The sequence below is a fragment of the Lagenorhynchus albirostris genome, chromosome 1, assembly GCF_949774975.1.
Source record: "Lagenorhynchus albirostris chromosome 1, mLagAlb1.1, whole genome shotgun sequence".
Classification (NCBI taxonomy): Eukaryota; Metazoa; Chordata; class Mammalia; order Artiodactyla; family Delphinidae; genus Lagenorhynchus; species Lagenorhynchus albirostris.
The window spans coordinates 162,533,586-162,546,481 of NC_083095.1; the positions used below are offsets into that span (position 1 = coordinate 162,533,586).

Consider the following 12,896-nt stretch of genomic DNA (forward strand, 5'->3'; position numbering starts at 1 on the left):
CCTTTTGAGCAAGGGCCAGGCTGCCTGGGGAAGAGAATGACTGGGTACCCATAGAGCAGCCTTCCTGCCCCTAGTTCTAAGGATTCTTTTTGCTGGAGGGTGGAGGCTTCAGAAGAGCGTTGTCTTGGTCTGTTCAGGCTATTATAACAAAATACCATAGACTGGGTATTTAAACAACAGCCTCTCACGGTTCTTTTTTTTTTTTATAATTAATTTTTGTTGAAGTATAGTTGCCTTACAATGTTGTGTTAGTTTCTACTGTACAGCAAAGTGAATCAGCTATACATATACATATATCCCCTCTTTTTTGGATTTCCTTCCCATTTAGGTTACCACAGAGCACTGAGTAGAGTTCCCTGTGCTATACAGTAGGTCCTCACTAGTTATCTATTTTATACATAGTATCAATAGTGTATATATGTCAATCCCAATCTCTCAGTTCCTCCCACCCCGCTTTCCGCCTCAGTATCCTTATATTTGTTCTCTACATCTGTGCCTCGGTTTCTGCTTTGCGTAAAAATGGTATAAGATCATCTATACCATTTTTCCAGTTTCCATGTATATGCGTTAATATATGATATTTGTATTTCTCTTTCTTACTTCACTCTGTATGACAGTCTCTAGGTCCATCCACGTCTCTACAAATGACCCAATTTCGTTCCTTTTCATGGCTGAGTAATGTTGCATTGTATATATGTACCACATCTTCTTTATCCATTCCTCTGTTGATGGACATTTAGGTCACTTCCATGTCCTGGCTATTGTAAATAGTGCTGCAATGAACATTAGGGTGCATGTGTCTTTTTGAATTATGGTTTTCTCAGGGTATATGCCCAGTAGTGGGATTGCTGGGTCATATGGTAATTCTATTTTTAGTTTTTTAAGGAACCTCCATGCTGTTCTCCATAGTGGCTGTATCAATTTGCATTTCCACCAACAGTGCAAGAGTGTTCCCTTTTCTCCACACCCTCTCCAGCATTTATTGTTTCTAGATTTTTTGATGATGGCCATTGTGACCGGTGTGAGGTGATACGTCACTGTAGAATTGATTTTCATTTCTCTGATAATTAGTGATGTTGAGCATCTTTTCATGTGCCTCTTGGCCATCAGTATGTCTTCTCTGGAGAAATGTCTGTTTACATTTTCTGCCCTTTTTTTTTTTTTTTTGATATTAAGCTGCATGAGCTGTTTGTATATTTTGGAGATTAATCCTTTGTCAGTTGCTTCGTTTGCAAATGTTTTCTCCCATTCTCAGGGTTGTCTTTTTGTCTTGTTTATGGATTCCTTTGCTGTGGACAGCCTCTCATAGTGCTGGAGGCTGGAGTCCTGAGATCAGGGAGCTAGCATGGTCAAGTCAGGTGAAGGCGCTCTTCCAAGTTGCAGACTGTCAGCTTTTCATTGTATTTTCACATGATGAAAAGAGGGCAAGAATGCTCTCTGCGGTCTCTCTTTTTTTTTTTTTTTGCGGTACGCAGGCCTCTCACTGTTGTGGCCTCTCCCGTTGCAGAGCACAGGCTCCGGACGCGCAGGCTCAGCGGCCATGGCTCACGGGCCCAGCCGCTCCGCGGCATGTGGGATCTCCCCGGACCGGGGCACGAACCCGCGTCCCCTGCATCGGCAGGCGGACTTTCAACCACTGCGCCACCAGGGAAGCCCTACGGTCTCTTTTATAAGGGCATTATTCCCAGCCATGAGGGCTCCATCCTTATGACCCAGTCACCTCCCAAAGGCTCCACCTCCTAGCCCATCCCACTGAGGGTTAGGATTGCCACATATGAATTTGAGGGAGACACAGACTTTCAGTCCATTGCAAGCATTCATGGGGAACGTGAATATCTCCAGGCTCTGGTTCGATTTGGGACCATTGTTGTAGCCATTTCCCAGATCTCTTTGTCACTACCCCTCCAGCTTGATTTCTTCCCAATCCCTCCCATGCAGCTAGGCCCTTTACCATTTCCCCAGGGTTCAGTGTAGACTCCAACTCCAGGTCACCTCTCCTGTGCACACCGGACAATGAGATGTTCCACGTCGTGCCACAGGGAGGATTTCCCTTTTCCATCATCCTCCCGACGACGGGAGGAGCACAAGCAAAATCCTGACACTGTGTGAGGGAAGCTGCAAACGGTTCACTGTTAACAGGGTGCCCAGGCGTTGGGGGTGGGGAAGGCTGATAGAGGCCAGCTGTTGGAAGGCCTTCTGTGTCATGCCAGAGTTTCTGGACTTTATCCTATGGCCTGTGAAAGATTTTAAGCCAAGAAAAAAAATGATCAGATTTTCATTTTAGGTGGATTTTTTTTCTGGCATCAGGACAGATTCGCTTGTGTTAGTCCAGATCAGAGATGATGAGGGCTTGTGTACGAGTTGGAGAGATTTAAGAAATACTGAGGAGCTAAACGGGTGGCACTCGGTGAGCCGACGTGGGAGGCAAAGACTGGGGTGGGGATGGGTGGATGATGTGACGCCATTGTTTGAAATGAGGAAGAGGAATAGGTGCTGTGAGGATCGGAGTGAATTTCTATAAGGTGGAAGCAAGTATGATGGTGAGTTGTTGAAAGAATAATTAAGCAGAGCCTCTGTCTGAAGCGGCTCTTGGGGATTGCCTGCCTTTTCCCTCTGAAGAAGTTCCTGGTGGGGAGAAGAGGGGTGGTGGGAGCCATGCCTCCCCTGCCAAGTGTCTCCTATCCAGACTGATAGGCCTGGAAGCCTCAGACTGCTGGGCAGGGTCAGATGGGGGGCTTCTGTCAGCGACAGGGTCCTGGCTGGGCCCACCTTGGCTCAATGGCCCCTCATCCCACGCAGGGCTAGAGTTCTTCACGGAAGCCTGGGATGGTTTGAGGGTTACGCTCAGCTGCCTGGAACAATTTCTTCCATCTTTGGGGGACTCAAAGTAGCTAGGAAGGATAAAGGGGTAACATATCAATGAAAAGAGTTGAAAGGAGGGAGAACTCAGCACAAAAATGAGAACCAGTTGTTAAAGTTCCATTCTTTGTGCCCCTGAGAACTGAAGAGACCTTGGGCTGCACGTGCTTCCAGGTGTGGCCACTCCTAATTTTTCCCAGACGGAAGATGTCCTATCATTAAAGGGGAGTGCCCTGTCTTCCCGAGTTACCCGGCCTCCTCCAGCGGCATTGGAGTCCCGCTTTGCGACTGTGACCTGCCATTGTCACAAAGCCGTACCAAAGAAGCCCTCAGATGTCTCCTTTGTTCAGAATGTTTCAAATCAACTTGTCCCCTTCCCTTTGAAGGGAGCTATTAACCACACACTGATAAATTACCATGATGTGAGGGTGGCACTCTCGACAAGTGGCAATTAGCACAGAGGAACTTGGGCCTAACGGGTTCCCGAGGTGTGTTGCTGAGAGGACAGCTGTGGCTGAATGTTCTGGACTTCACAGAGCAGCCACCCACAGACCTGAAAGGGGAATTGGTCATCAAACCCTATAGCTAGGCTAGAAAAAGGGACCCCAGTGTGGGTGTTTTCATTTAAGAACACTTCTCTTTTTCCCCCCAGGAGGAAAATAGATAGATACCTTTGTCTTTACTGCTCCCTTTATAAGGACCACTTCACACCAAAATCCAGAAAGTATTACAGGGACACTTTCTGCTCTTTACATAGGCTTTCCAAAATGACAGGAGCTACATTTTCCCAGAGGTAAGCTGGGACTCTGTCCACCCGCTGAAGAGGGCATAACGCCTCAGCCTACTGAAGAATGTTGAAAAGGGACTTACGTGTTCTGACAAAAGGAAGGGCTTCTGAAGAGATCAAAGGAAGGAGAACCAAGTGTAAGAATGAACCAGTTGTTAAAGTGTAGATGATTTCTGGCATATGACCTTGAGATGTTTGTCTCCATCTCATTCATTGCAGGCAGAAGGAAACGCATTCTGCCACGAAGCGGAGTGATCCAGGGTGGACTTGCTAGTGCTCTGTGATTGGTCCATCTAAACCCTGACCCATACGTGGCATTTGCTTTTGACTCTTTTCAGTTATGTCATTTCAAATTCAGATTTGTGTTCTGATGCTCACTTCATTAACTCAGTGTAGTTGTGAGAGCATTGCTCTGTCTCCTACCTTTGTGATTTAAAAGGCTAATTGTTCTTTCAGTGGGGGATATTGATCATTCTTTTGATATGTTTTAGTTAGAATGTTTTTGGCTGCAAGTAACAAAGAGGGCTTATGCTTTTCATACAAAAGAGAAGTCCTAAGGCAGGCAGTTGCCAGCATTAGTGCAGTGGCTCCGTGATATCGGGTGTAGGGCTCTGTGTGTTTTGTTTCTTTGACTGTCCTTTTCCTCATGATGATAAAATGGCTTCTTAAGCTCTATCCATCACATCTGCATTCGTGGCAAGAGGGTGGTACCACAACTCTCCCTGTAAACTCCCTTGGCAGATTTCTTTTTGGGATACTGTTATCAGTCTTGGGTCCCTAGTTCACCCTCCCACACCCACCTTCAGGAAAAAAAAATAGAGGCAGACAAATGTCTTGCCATGGTCAGCTTAGATCAATTCTCATTCTCTACCACCTAGGAAATGGCCTGCTCTAGACAAATTGAGATTCTGTTAAGCTAAGGGAAAAGAAATGGATTTTGAATAAGCAAATAGGTAGCGTCTGCCCTAGGGTCTTCAAAGACCCAGGCCAAAAAAGCCACAAATGAAATAAAACAATAGTCTTTCATTTTCTATCATAATATATGATGATGATGATTTTGATTACAAAATTATTACCACACATTTAAAAACTATAGAAAATGATCCTAATAAGTAAAGACATGAGAATTTGGCATATATTAAGAAACATTTGTGGTTTGAATGTCCTTTGATCCATGAGTTTTATTTACAGGAATCTATTCTAAGGAAATAATTGTAACTGCATCCAGAGAATTAGCTACAAGAATTTTCCTTGCAGCATCATTTATAATAGCAAAAACAAAAAGACAAAAACACCAGCCTAAGTGTCCAGCCATAGGAAATTAACTAAATAAACTCCAGTATATCCTTCAGGATGATATTGTGCAGCAATTCAAGTAATGTAATAGACGATCATATAAGTGCATGGAAGTATTGTCATATTGTTAATATCAAAAGTAGCTATAAAAGCAGATGTACAATATTCTATTTTTTAACAAATATGTGTAGTGGATGCATGTATACAGATAGGAAAAAATCGAAAGTTTATATGGTTAGTGCTTATCTCTGGGTGATGGGACTATAGGTTTTAAAAAGATATTTTTTCCTAAATTATACTTACTAAATGTACAAGCATGTGTGCTTTTTTTATAATAAGGGGGGAAATATGAGAAAGCTTAAGACTTGGAGAGAGGGGCTTCTTCACCAAAGGACGGTCATCTTGGCACCTCCCTCAGTGAGGACTGCTTTCATTCCAACAGTTGGAGGCTGTGAGTGGAAACCTCCCATCCTTCTCCCAGGGCGCCCTGGATTGCTTCCAGTTTTTCATGATTATAGTTAATGCTAGGATTAACATCTTTATATTGAAGGCCTTTTTTTTTTTCATATTCCCAATTATTTTTGAAGAATAGTTTCCCAAAAGTGATCTCACTAGGTCAGTGGGTAGGAACATTTTTTTCTCGTAAGAAAAATATTTTTCTTACAATACATATTTCCAAATTGCTTCTCGGTGGGGCTGTACCAGTCACAATGCTGCCAGGAATACCTTTGCCAGCACAGGATATTATAATTGTTTTTAGCGTTTGCTAATTCAGCAGGCAAAGAATGGTGCTTCAGTATTTTGCTTTGCATTTCCAGCAAGGCTGAACGATCTTCTCTATAAATTATTTACTTGTTTTATTTTTTTATTTTTTTATTTTTTGCGGTACGTGGGCCTCTCACTGTTGTGGCCTCTCCCTTTGCGGAGCACAGGCTCCGGATGCACAGGCTCAGCGGCCATGGCTCACGGGCCCAGCCGCTCCGCGGCATGTGGGATCTTCCCGGACCGGGGCATGAACCCGTGTCCCCTGCATCGGCAGGTGGACTCTCAACCACTGCGCCACCAGGGAAGCCCTACTTGTTGTATTTTTTATTCCTGAATTTTGCCATTTATCTATTGGGGTTTTCATATTTTCCTTTTCAATTTGTACAAACCCTTTCTATACTAAAGATAATGGCCCTTTTTCTGTTGTACTGGCCTAGCTATAGATATTTCCCCCAGGCTGTTGTTTCCCTTCTGATTTAGTTTTTTTTTTTTTTCTTTTTATATTCAAAAGCTTTCAATTGTTAGGCAGTCAAGTCTGTCACTTTTGTGATTTTCTTTTGTTTCTTACAAGTTTAGAAAATTACCCTCTCACCCCTCAAGCAGAAGTCTGATGAATGTTCAACTCTGCTTGCATCCAGATTTAAAAAAAAAAACTTACCCCTTTAACCATCGTTGATTTATCATGCTACTGGTTCGCCTAAGGATTTAAATTCATTTCCCCTCAGTTTACCAAAATTATCTCAATCATATTTTTTGAATAATTTTCTCCATTAATTTATGATTCTTCCTTTGTCATAGCTAATTTTTATATAAATGGTAGGGCCTATTCCCATAAGGCCACCTCTTTTTAAATGATTATTTACCTAAAATGTATCTGATAGAGCTTATCCTACTTCATTACATTTTAAGCTTATTTTCTGATAAAAATTCTTTTTATTCTCACCCATTTGAATATAAAACAAAATCCCCTACAGACTCAGAATTCCTTTGAGGACAGTAACCAAGTCTTTCTTGGGTATTTCAGTGTACCCAGCACAGTCCCTAGCACATAGAGATAACTAGTTAATACTTTTGAATGAACGAATTCACCCTTTTGTGGCATTCTTTTACTAAAGTTCATGGTATTAAGTCCAGTCAAGGCCAGAGAAGCTGTGCTTCTCTCTGTTGAACCCCTATCGTACACCCAGCAAAGCCCCATCTCTCATCCTCCAGTGATCCGTGTATTAGTATCCACATTTCATAGATAAAGAAACCAAGGTGCAGAGCAGTTCATTTGCCTGCGTTTGAAAGGCTGTTAAGTGTCACAGTTGGGCATCTTAGCTAAGGTAGCAGTTAAGCAGGTAAATCATAGGGCCCCGGAGTGTCCAGCACTGGCTTCAGATGGCCTGTGTTCAGTCCCAGTGTGAACTTGGCCAGTTTCGAAACCCATCTGTGCCCCATTTGTATACTGACAGTAGTAAGAAGACCTCAGGTAGCTGTGAGTGCATAGTAAGACTGTACATTCTAACCGAGTGTCTTATCTCATTCCTGGGAGTCGAGAATACATGTCCTTTTTTCCCCTTTTTTGAGATGTTCTAGGCTGTTACTGTTCACAGGCGTGCCTTGGAGATATTGTGAATTTGGTTCCAGACCACCGCAATAAAGCAAATCTTGCAATAAAGCAAGTCACACAAATTTTTTGGCTTCGCAGTGCATGTAAAAGTTATGTTTACACTATACTGTAGTCCATTAAGTGTGCACTAGCATTATGTCTAAAATAACAATGTACATACCTAAATTTAAAAAATACGTTGTGGCTAATGATTGCTAACCATTATCTGAGGCGTCACTGACTTTTAGTAACAGCAAAGATCACTGATGGCAGATCACCATGAAAGTTTGAAACATTGTGAGAATTAGTGACAGAGACACGAAGTGAGCAAATACTGTTGGAAAAATGGTACCGATAGACTTGCTTGATGCAGGGTTGCCACCAGCCTTCAATTTGTAAAAAACACGGTATCTGTGAAATGTGATAAAGTGAGGTCTGCCTGTGTAGTAGCACTGTCACCTTGAGGTCCTGTAAGGATGTGTGTTTTGACGTATATGTGACAGTTGTTCCTTGCCCCTCTTTTGTAACTGAGAAAAAGAACAGCTAAATAGTGAAGCTGAGGAGAGCTGTAAAATCAGAACTTGTCGCCCGGGCCCCTCATTCTGTATCTGCTATTCTAATCCTCAGGCCTTGTCTTTGCCTTAAAGGTTCCCATGGCCTGTTTTGGACTTAAAGCTTTTAGAATTTTCTTTTAAAGAGGAAGTGAGTACAATTCTATTTTAAGGTAAGGGCATCTCTTTGCAAATGGAAAATCCAATCAATAAGTGTTTAGCAACTGCTGTGGACAAGACTCTTGGCATTCTTATAAACACCCGAAAGTAACTGGATGTGTGGATGATTGTGGGGAAATCAGATCTGGGCTCAAGTTCAGGTTTATTATTTACTAGCCATGTGACCATGGGCAAATTTTAACCTCTCTAAGACTCCATTTTCTTTTCAGGAAACTATACATTAGAATTCCCATCCTAGGGACTTCCCTGGTGGCACAGTGGTTAAGACTCTGCACTCCCAATGCAGTGTTCGATCCCTGGTCAGGGAACTAGATCCCACATGCGTGCCACAACTAAGAGTGAGCATGCCACAACTAAGGAGCCTGCCTGCCGCAACTAAGGAGCCTGCCTGCCACAACTAAGACCCGGCACAACCAAATAAATAAATAAAATATTAAGAAAAAAAAGAATTCCTGTCCTACAGAGGATGGAGAGGAGCAAACAAGAGAATGTGTGTTAAGAAGCCATTAAACTCCTTACCTTGTAGACGTGCCTATGCTGAGGGTCTAGGGGAAGAGGGTACTAAGTAGGCCCACCCAAGACAAAACTGTGGGACACCTGGAGGGGTCACCATGATGGGTGTCAGGGGACAAAGAGAGAAGGGCCCATTGGAACTGAAGGTTTGTGCTCTGGGCTGAGTCTCCAAGAGTTGAGCTGAGGGTCATCCCAGATGTTCAGGGTCAGGTAGGAGGAGACAGACAGAATGGAGGCCCCCAAGCTCCATCCAGAGGCAACTTGTTCTGTCAAAGCCCGGCAGGGCTTTATTTGCTGACTTCTTTGCCACTATCTCCTGCTACCCAAGTCTCGCCCTCTATCTGATACTTACACAGCGTTCACACCCCAGCACCTAACCTAGGGCATGGCCCAGCTCATGGTGAAAATTTTTGTTTGCTGAAGGTGTGAATGGTGCTCAGACCATGTTTGTTGACTGAATAAGCATGACCCTGGCTGATGACATGTCCAATCTAGTTTACAAGCAACTTCGAATAAGACCCTGAGAGAAAGAGACCCTGACAGGCACAAGGACCGTCTGTAAAGAACAATGCTTTTGGTCTGGGAGCCTGGTGAATTGAGATGCTTGTGGGAGACAGCCAGCCCCACCTTCCTAAGCACAGCATGGGGAGACTCCATTAGCAGGTGTGTCTACTGAGAACCACATGCATTACCGTTTTCTTCAAATCACGTTTGACTTTTAGTTGATAGTGGGGCACAAAAACATTTAATATCATACCTTTTAAAAGTTGCATCTTTTAATGTCTTAATAAGGTTGAAAGGCATTTATAGTGCCTGCACAAAATCTCTTCCGGGATAACGTTCATATTCCAAGTGATACTCTATCTAGTTCCTAGGTTGATCCAATCAGTTAAGCTTAGGAAGCAGAAAGATGGGGCAGAATACTCCCAAGACACTCACCACAGTACCTTCTTAAGTCCTTAGGTTTGGCCTGTACTTTGACATGATTTTTTTTTTCAAGTGGGCGTAGGTGTGCAAATCTAGAACCCAGAGCCTGTTCATTCACTGAACAAACTTATTTGTGCCTGCTCTCTGCCAGGTGTCAGGGGAGGGTGCAAAGAGGAAAAGCGTGGACCCCGCCGTCAAGGAGTTCACGACATGATGTTTTTACTTACGGGGCCCCTAAAAGGAAGGCGGGTGCTCTGTCCATCCTTGCTAGACCTCACGTCTTTTAAGCAGCAGGTAATGTGATTTTTCTCTGACAGCTCTAGGTTGGTTAAATGAAGCCCTGTAGCTATGGCTTTATTTACAGGCCTGTGGGAGCAACACAGGCCAGCGTTGCCACACTGACCTTCTCTGCCTCTACTGGGTGCTTGGTGGACCAACGGCTATCACCCGGCAAGGTTTCCCAAAGCAGACCATCGTTGTTAGCTTTGTGAAGCACTCAGAGGGCGGCCTGTGCTCAGAAATAGAGTTCTCAGCAAAAGCCACAGAATTGTTGGTGGCCTTGCCACTTGGCCAGCTGTTTTTCGTTTTTCAGCGACATTTGGCTCTCTCTTGCTGTGTGATGTCAGCATTAGCTATCATAGAATGTTCTCTGTTCAAACAACGTATTGGCTGATTAAAATCAGTTGCCTTGTCAGTGACTATAAAGCAGTGATTGATATGATTGCCCTGGGATTTTAAGAATTTTTTTCTTTTAAGAAAACATTAAAACATTTTTGAAAGCAGAGAGCATAGTATAATGGGCACCCATATGCGCATCACGTAGATTTAACAGTGAACACTGTGCCACATTGCTTCATCTGTTTTTATTGCTGCTGAAGTACTTTGAAGTAAATTACAGACATCGAGACATTTCACGCCTAAATACTTCAGTGTTGATCTCTAAAGAATCACATTCCCCAACAACCACAACATCATCAGCACTTCTAACAAAATTAATAATAACTCCTGGACTTCCCTGGTGGCGCAGTGGTTAAGAATCCACCTGCCAATGTGGGGGACATGGGTTGGAGTCCTGGTCCGGGAAGCTCGCACATGCTGTGGAGCAATGAAGCCCGTGCGCCACAACTACTGAGCCTGCGCTCTAGAGCCCGCGAGCCACAACTACCGAGCCTGAGTGCTGTAACTACTGAAGCCTGCGTGCTCTAGGGCCCGCAGGCCACAACTACTGAGCCCATGTGCCACAACTACTGAAGCCCATGTGCCTAGAGCCCGTGCTCCGCAGCAACAGAAGCCATTGCAATGAGAAGCCGGTGCACTGCAATGAAGAGTAGCCCCCGCTCGCCGCAGCTAGAGAAAGCCCGTGTGCAGCAACGAAAACCCAAAGCGGCCATAAATAAATAAATAAATAAAGTAACTCCTTGGTGTCACCTTATCCAGTCCATGCTCACATTTCCCTCCTTGTTGCCCAGAAGTCTTCTACTTGGTCTGTTCAAAAGAGGACTCAGTCCTAGGCTGCACGTTGCATTTTGCTATTTTATATCTTACGCTTTTAAAATCTAGGACTGGGCTTCCCTGGTGGCGCAGTGGTTGAGAGTCCGCCTGCCGATGCAGGGGACACGGGTTCGTGCCCTGGTCCGGGAGGATCCCACATGCCGCGGAGCGGCTGGGCCCATGAGCCATGGCCGCTGAGCCTGCGCGTCCGGAGCCTGTGCTCCGCAACGGGAGAGGCCACAACAGGGAGAGGCCACAATAGTGTGAGGCCCGCGCACTGAAAAAAAAAAAAATCTAGGACTGTTCCTTTTCAACTTTTTGGATGTTTTTGTGTTTCATGACATTGACTTGTAAGAGTTCTTGGATCTTTCAATAGGGATTATGAAGTTTCTCGTGGATTCCTTTTGCACTATAGCTAAATTTCTTTTGTTGCATTTGTATTAGGTGCTGTTAGCCAGAGGTATGTGTTTTTAATATTTCGCCATCAAATCTAGCTTCAGTATCTTAGAAATTCGTTCAGATCTGACCTTGGCCAATAGTGGGTTTTTTTGGAAAAAGCATTCATTATATTCATTTCTTTTTAATCTCAAATAAAATCCTTCTTCTGGATTTATACAGGATTTATTGGCTTAAAAGGAATGCAAAATAATAAAGGTAGGTTCTGAATATCAGCCATGTGTAAGGTTAAGGAAATCCCTAATAATTCTTCTTCACGTTCAGTTTGCAGAGAAATTCCAGGAGGTGAAAGAAGCTGCCAGACTAGCCAGAGACAAATCTCAGGAGAAAATCGAGACCTCGAGCAATCATTCCCAAGTAAGTAATTTGTCCATAAGATGAATGACTGTGATCAGTGATTGAGACTCTGTTCCTTGTCACTTTTGACAAGAAATAAGAAATTTTCACAGTAGGGCATTTTGAAAACTTTTTCAACTATTAGACTGCTCACAGTGAGATGAATGTGACATGTAAGAGACTCTTGAACTTTTCAGGATGTGGTGATATATTTTGGTTGGAAAACGTTTGATGAGATTAGAGTTAATGCATGTCCCTGGTCTGGGATGTCCTCTGGTCACGGTTTAAAAACCAATGTCAATGGTCTTCCCTGGTGGCGCAGTGGTTGAGAGTCCACCTGCCGATGCAGGGGACACAGGTTCGTGCCCCGGTCCGGGAAGATCCCACATGCCGCGGAGCGGCTGGGCCCGTTAGGCATGGCCTCTGAGCCTGCGCGTCTGGAGCCTGTGCTCCGCAACGGGAGAGGCCACAACAGTGAGAGGCCCGTGTACCGCAAAAAAAAAAAAAAAAAAAAAAAATGCCAAGGTGAAGTGTTTTCTTTCTGTGTTGGGAGGTGAGGTCTGCATGAAGGATGCTCATGGACAAATGCAGGTACCTGTGCCCATGACAGAGAAAACTTGATCGATGCCAGAGAGTCCTCGTCTGTCTCCCTGTTATAACAAAGTCAGGTGGGAGGTGGTATTCCAACAGCTCTGGTTTAGCCAACGTAAATGTGGCTTTGCCAGGAACTGAGTTATCTGTCTACTTAAAAGTGTGATAATTGACTAAAAGGGACCTATTTTAACCTGAAATAAAAATACCTGCCTTCCTGACATCTAGATTGGGGTGTGTAGTGGTAGGTGGAAACCTTGACCTAGTGACAGAGTTATGTGTAGAGAGACAGGGAAAGGGAGGCCTGACGAGTCGTAGGAGCTGGGGTCTGGGATTAGGGATAAGCATGATGTAAATGCAAGGCAGCCAGGGTTCTGCCTGCCCGAGGGTGAGATGCACAGTGGGAGGAACAGAGATATACTTGGAGGTACTGTGGAGGACCTGGAATTCTTCATTAGTGGACCATTCTTAATTATTTATTGTTGGATAATGGGAAGACATTGGAGATGTTTTATAGCTACTGATCAGGAATTGACATGAAGGTTGCATGCGG

At 44.1% G+C, this 12,896-nt stretch overlaps 1 protein-coding gene across 2 annotated transcripts in view; it reads left to right on the forward strand.

The window, feature by feature from the left end:
- HOMER2 (homer scaffold protein 2) overlaps window positions 1–12,896 on the forward strand; it is a 93,044-nt gene that overhangs the window by 61,631 nt on the left and 18,517 nt on the right. For both annotated transcript variants that reach the window (XM_060157643.1, XM_060157652.1), the window contains exon 4: window positions 11,681–11,773. In XM_060157643.1, the coding sequence (XP_060013626.1) occupies window positions 11,681–11,773 (93 nt within the window). The remainder of the gene's footprint in view (window positions 1–11,680; window positions 11,774–12,896) is intronic.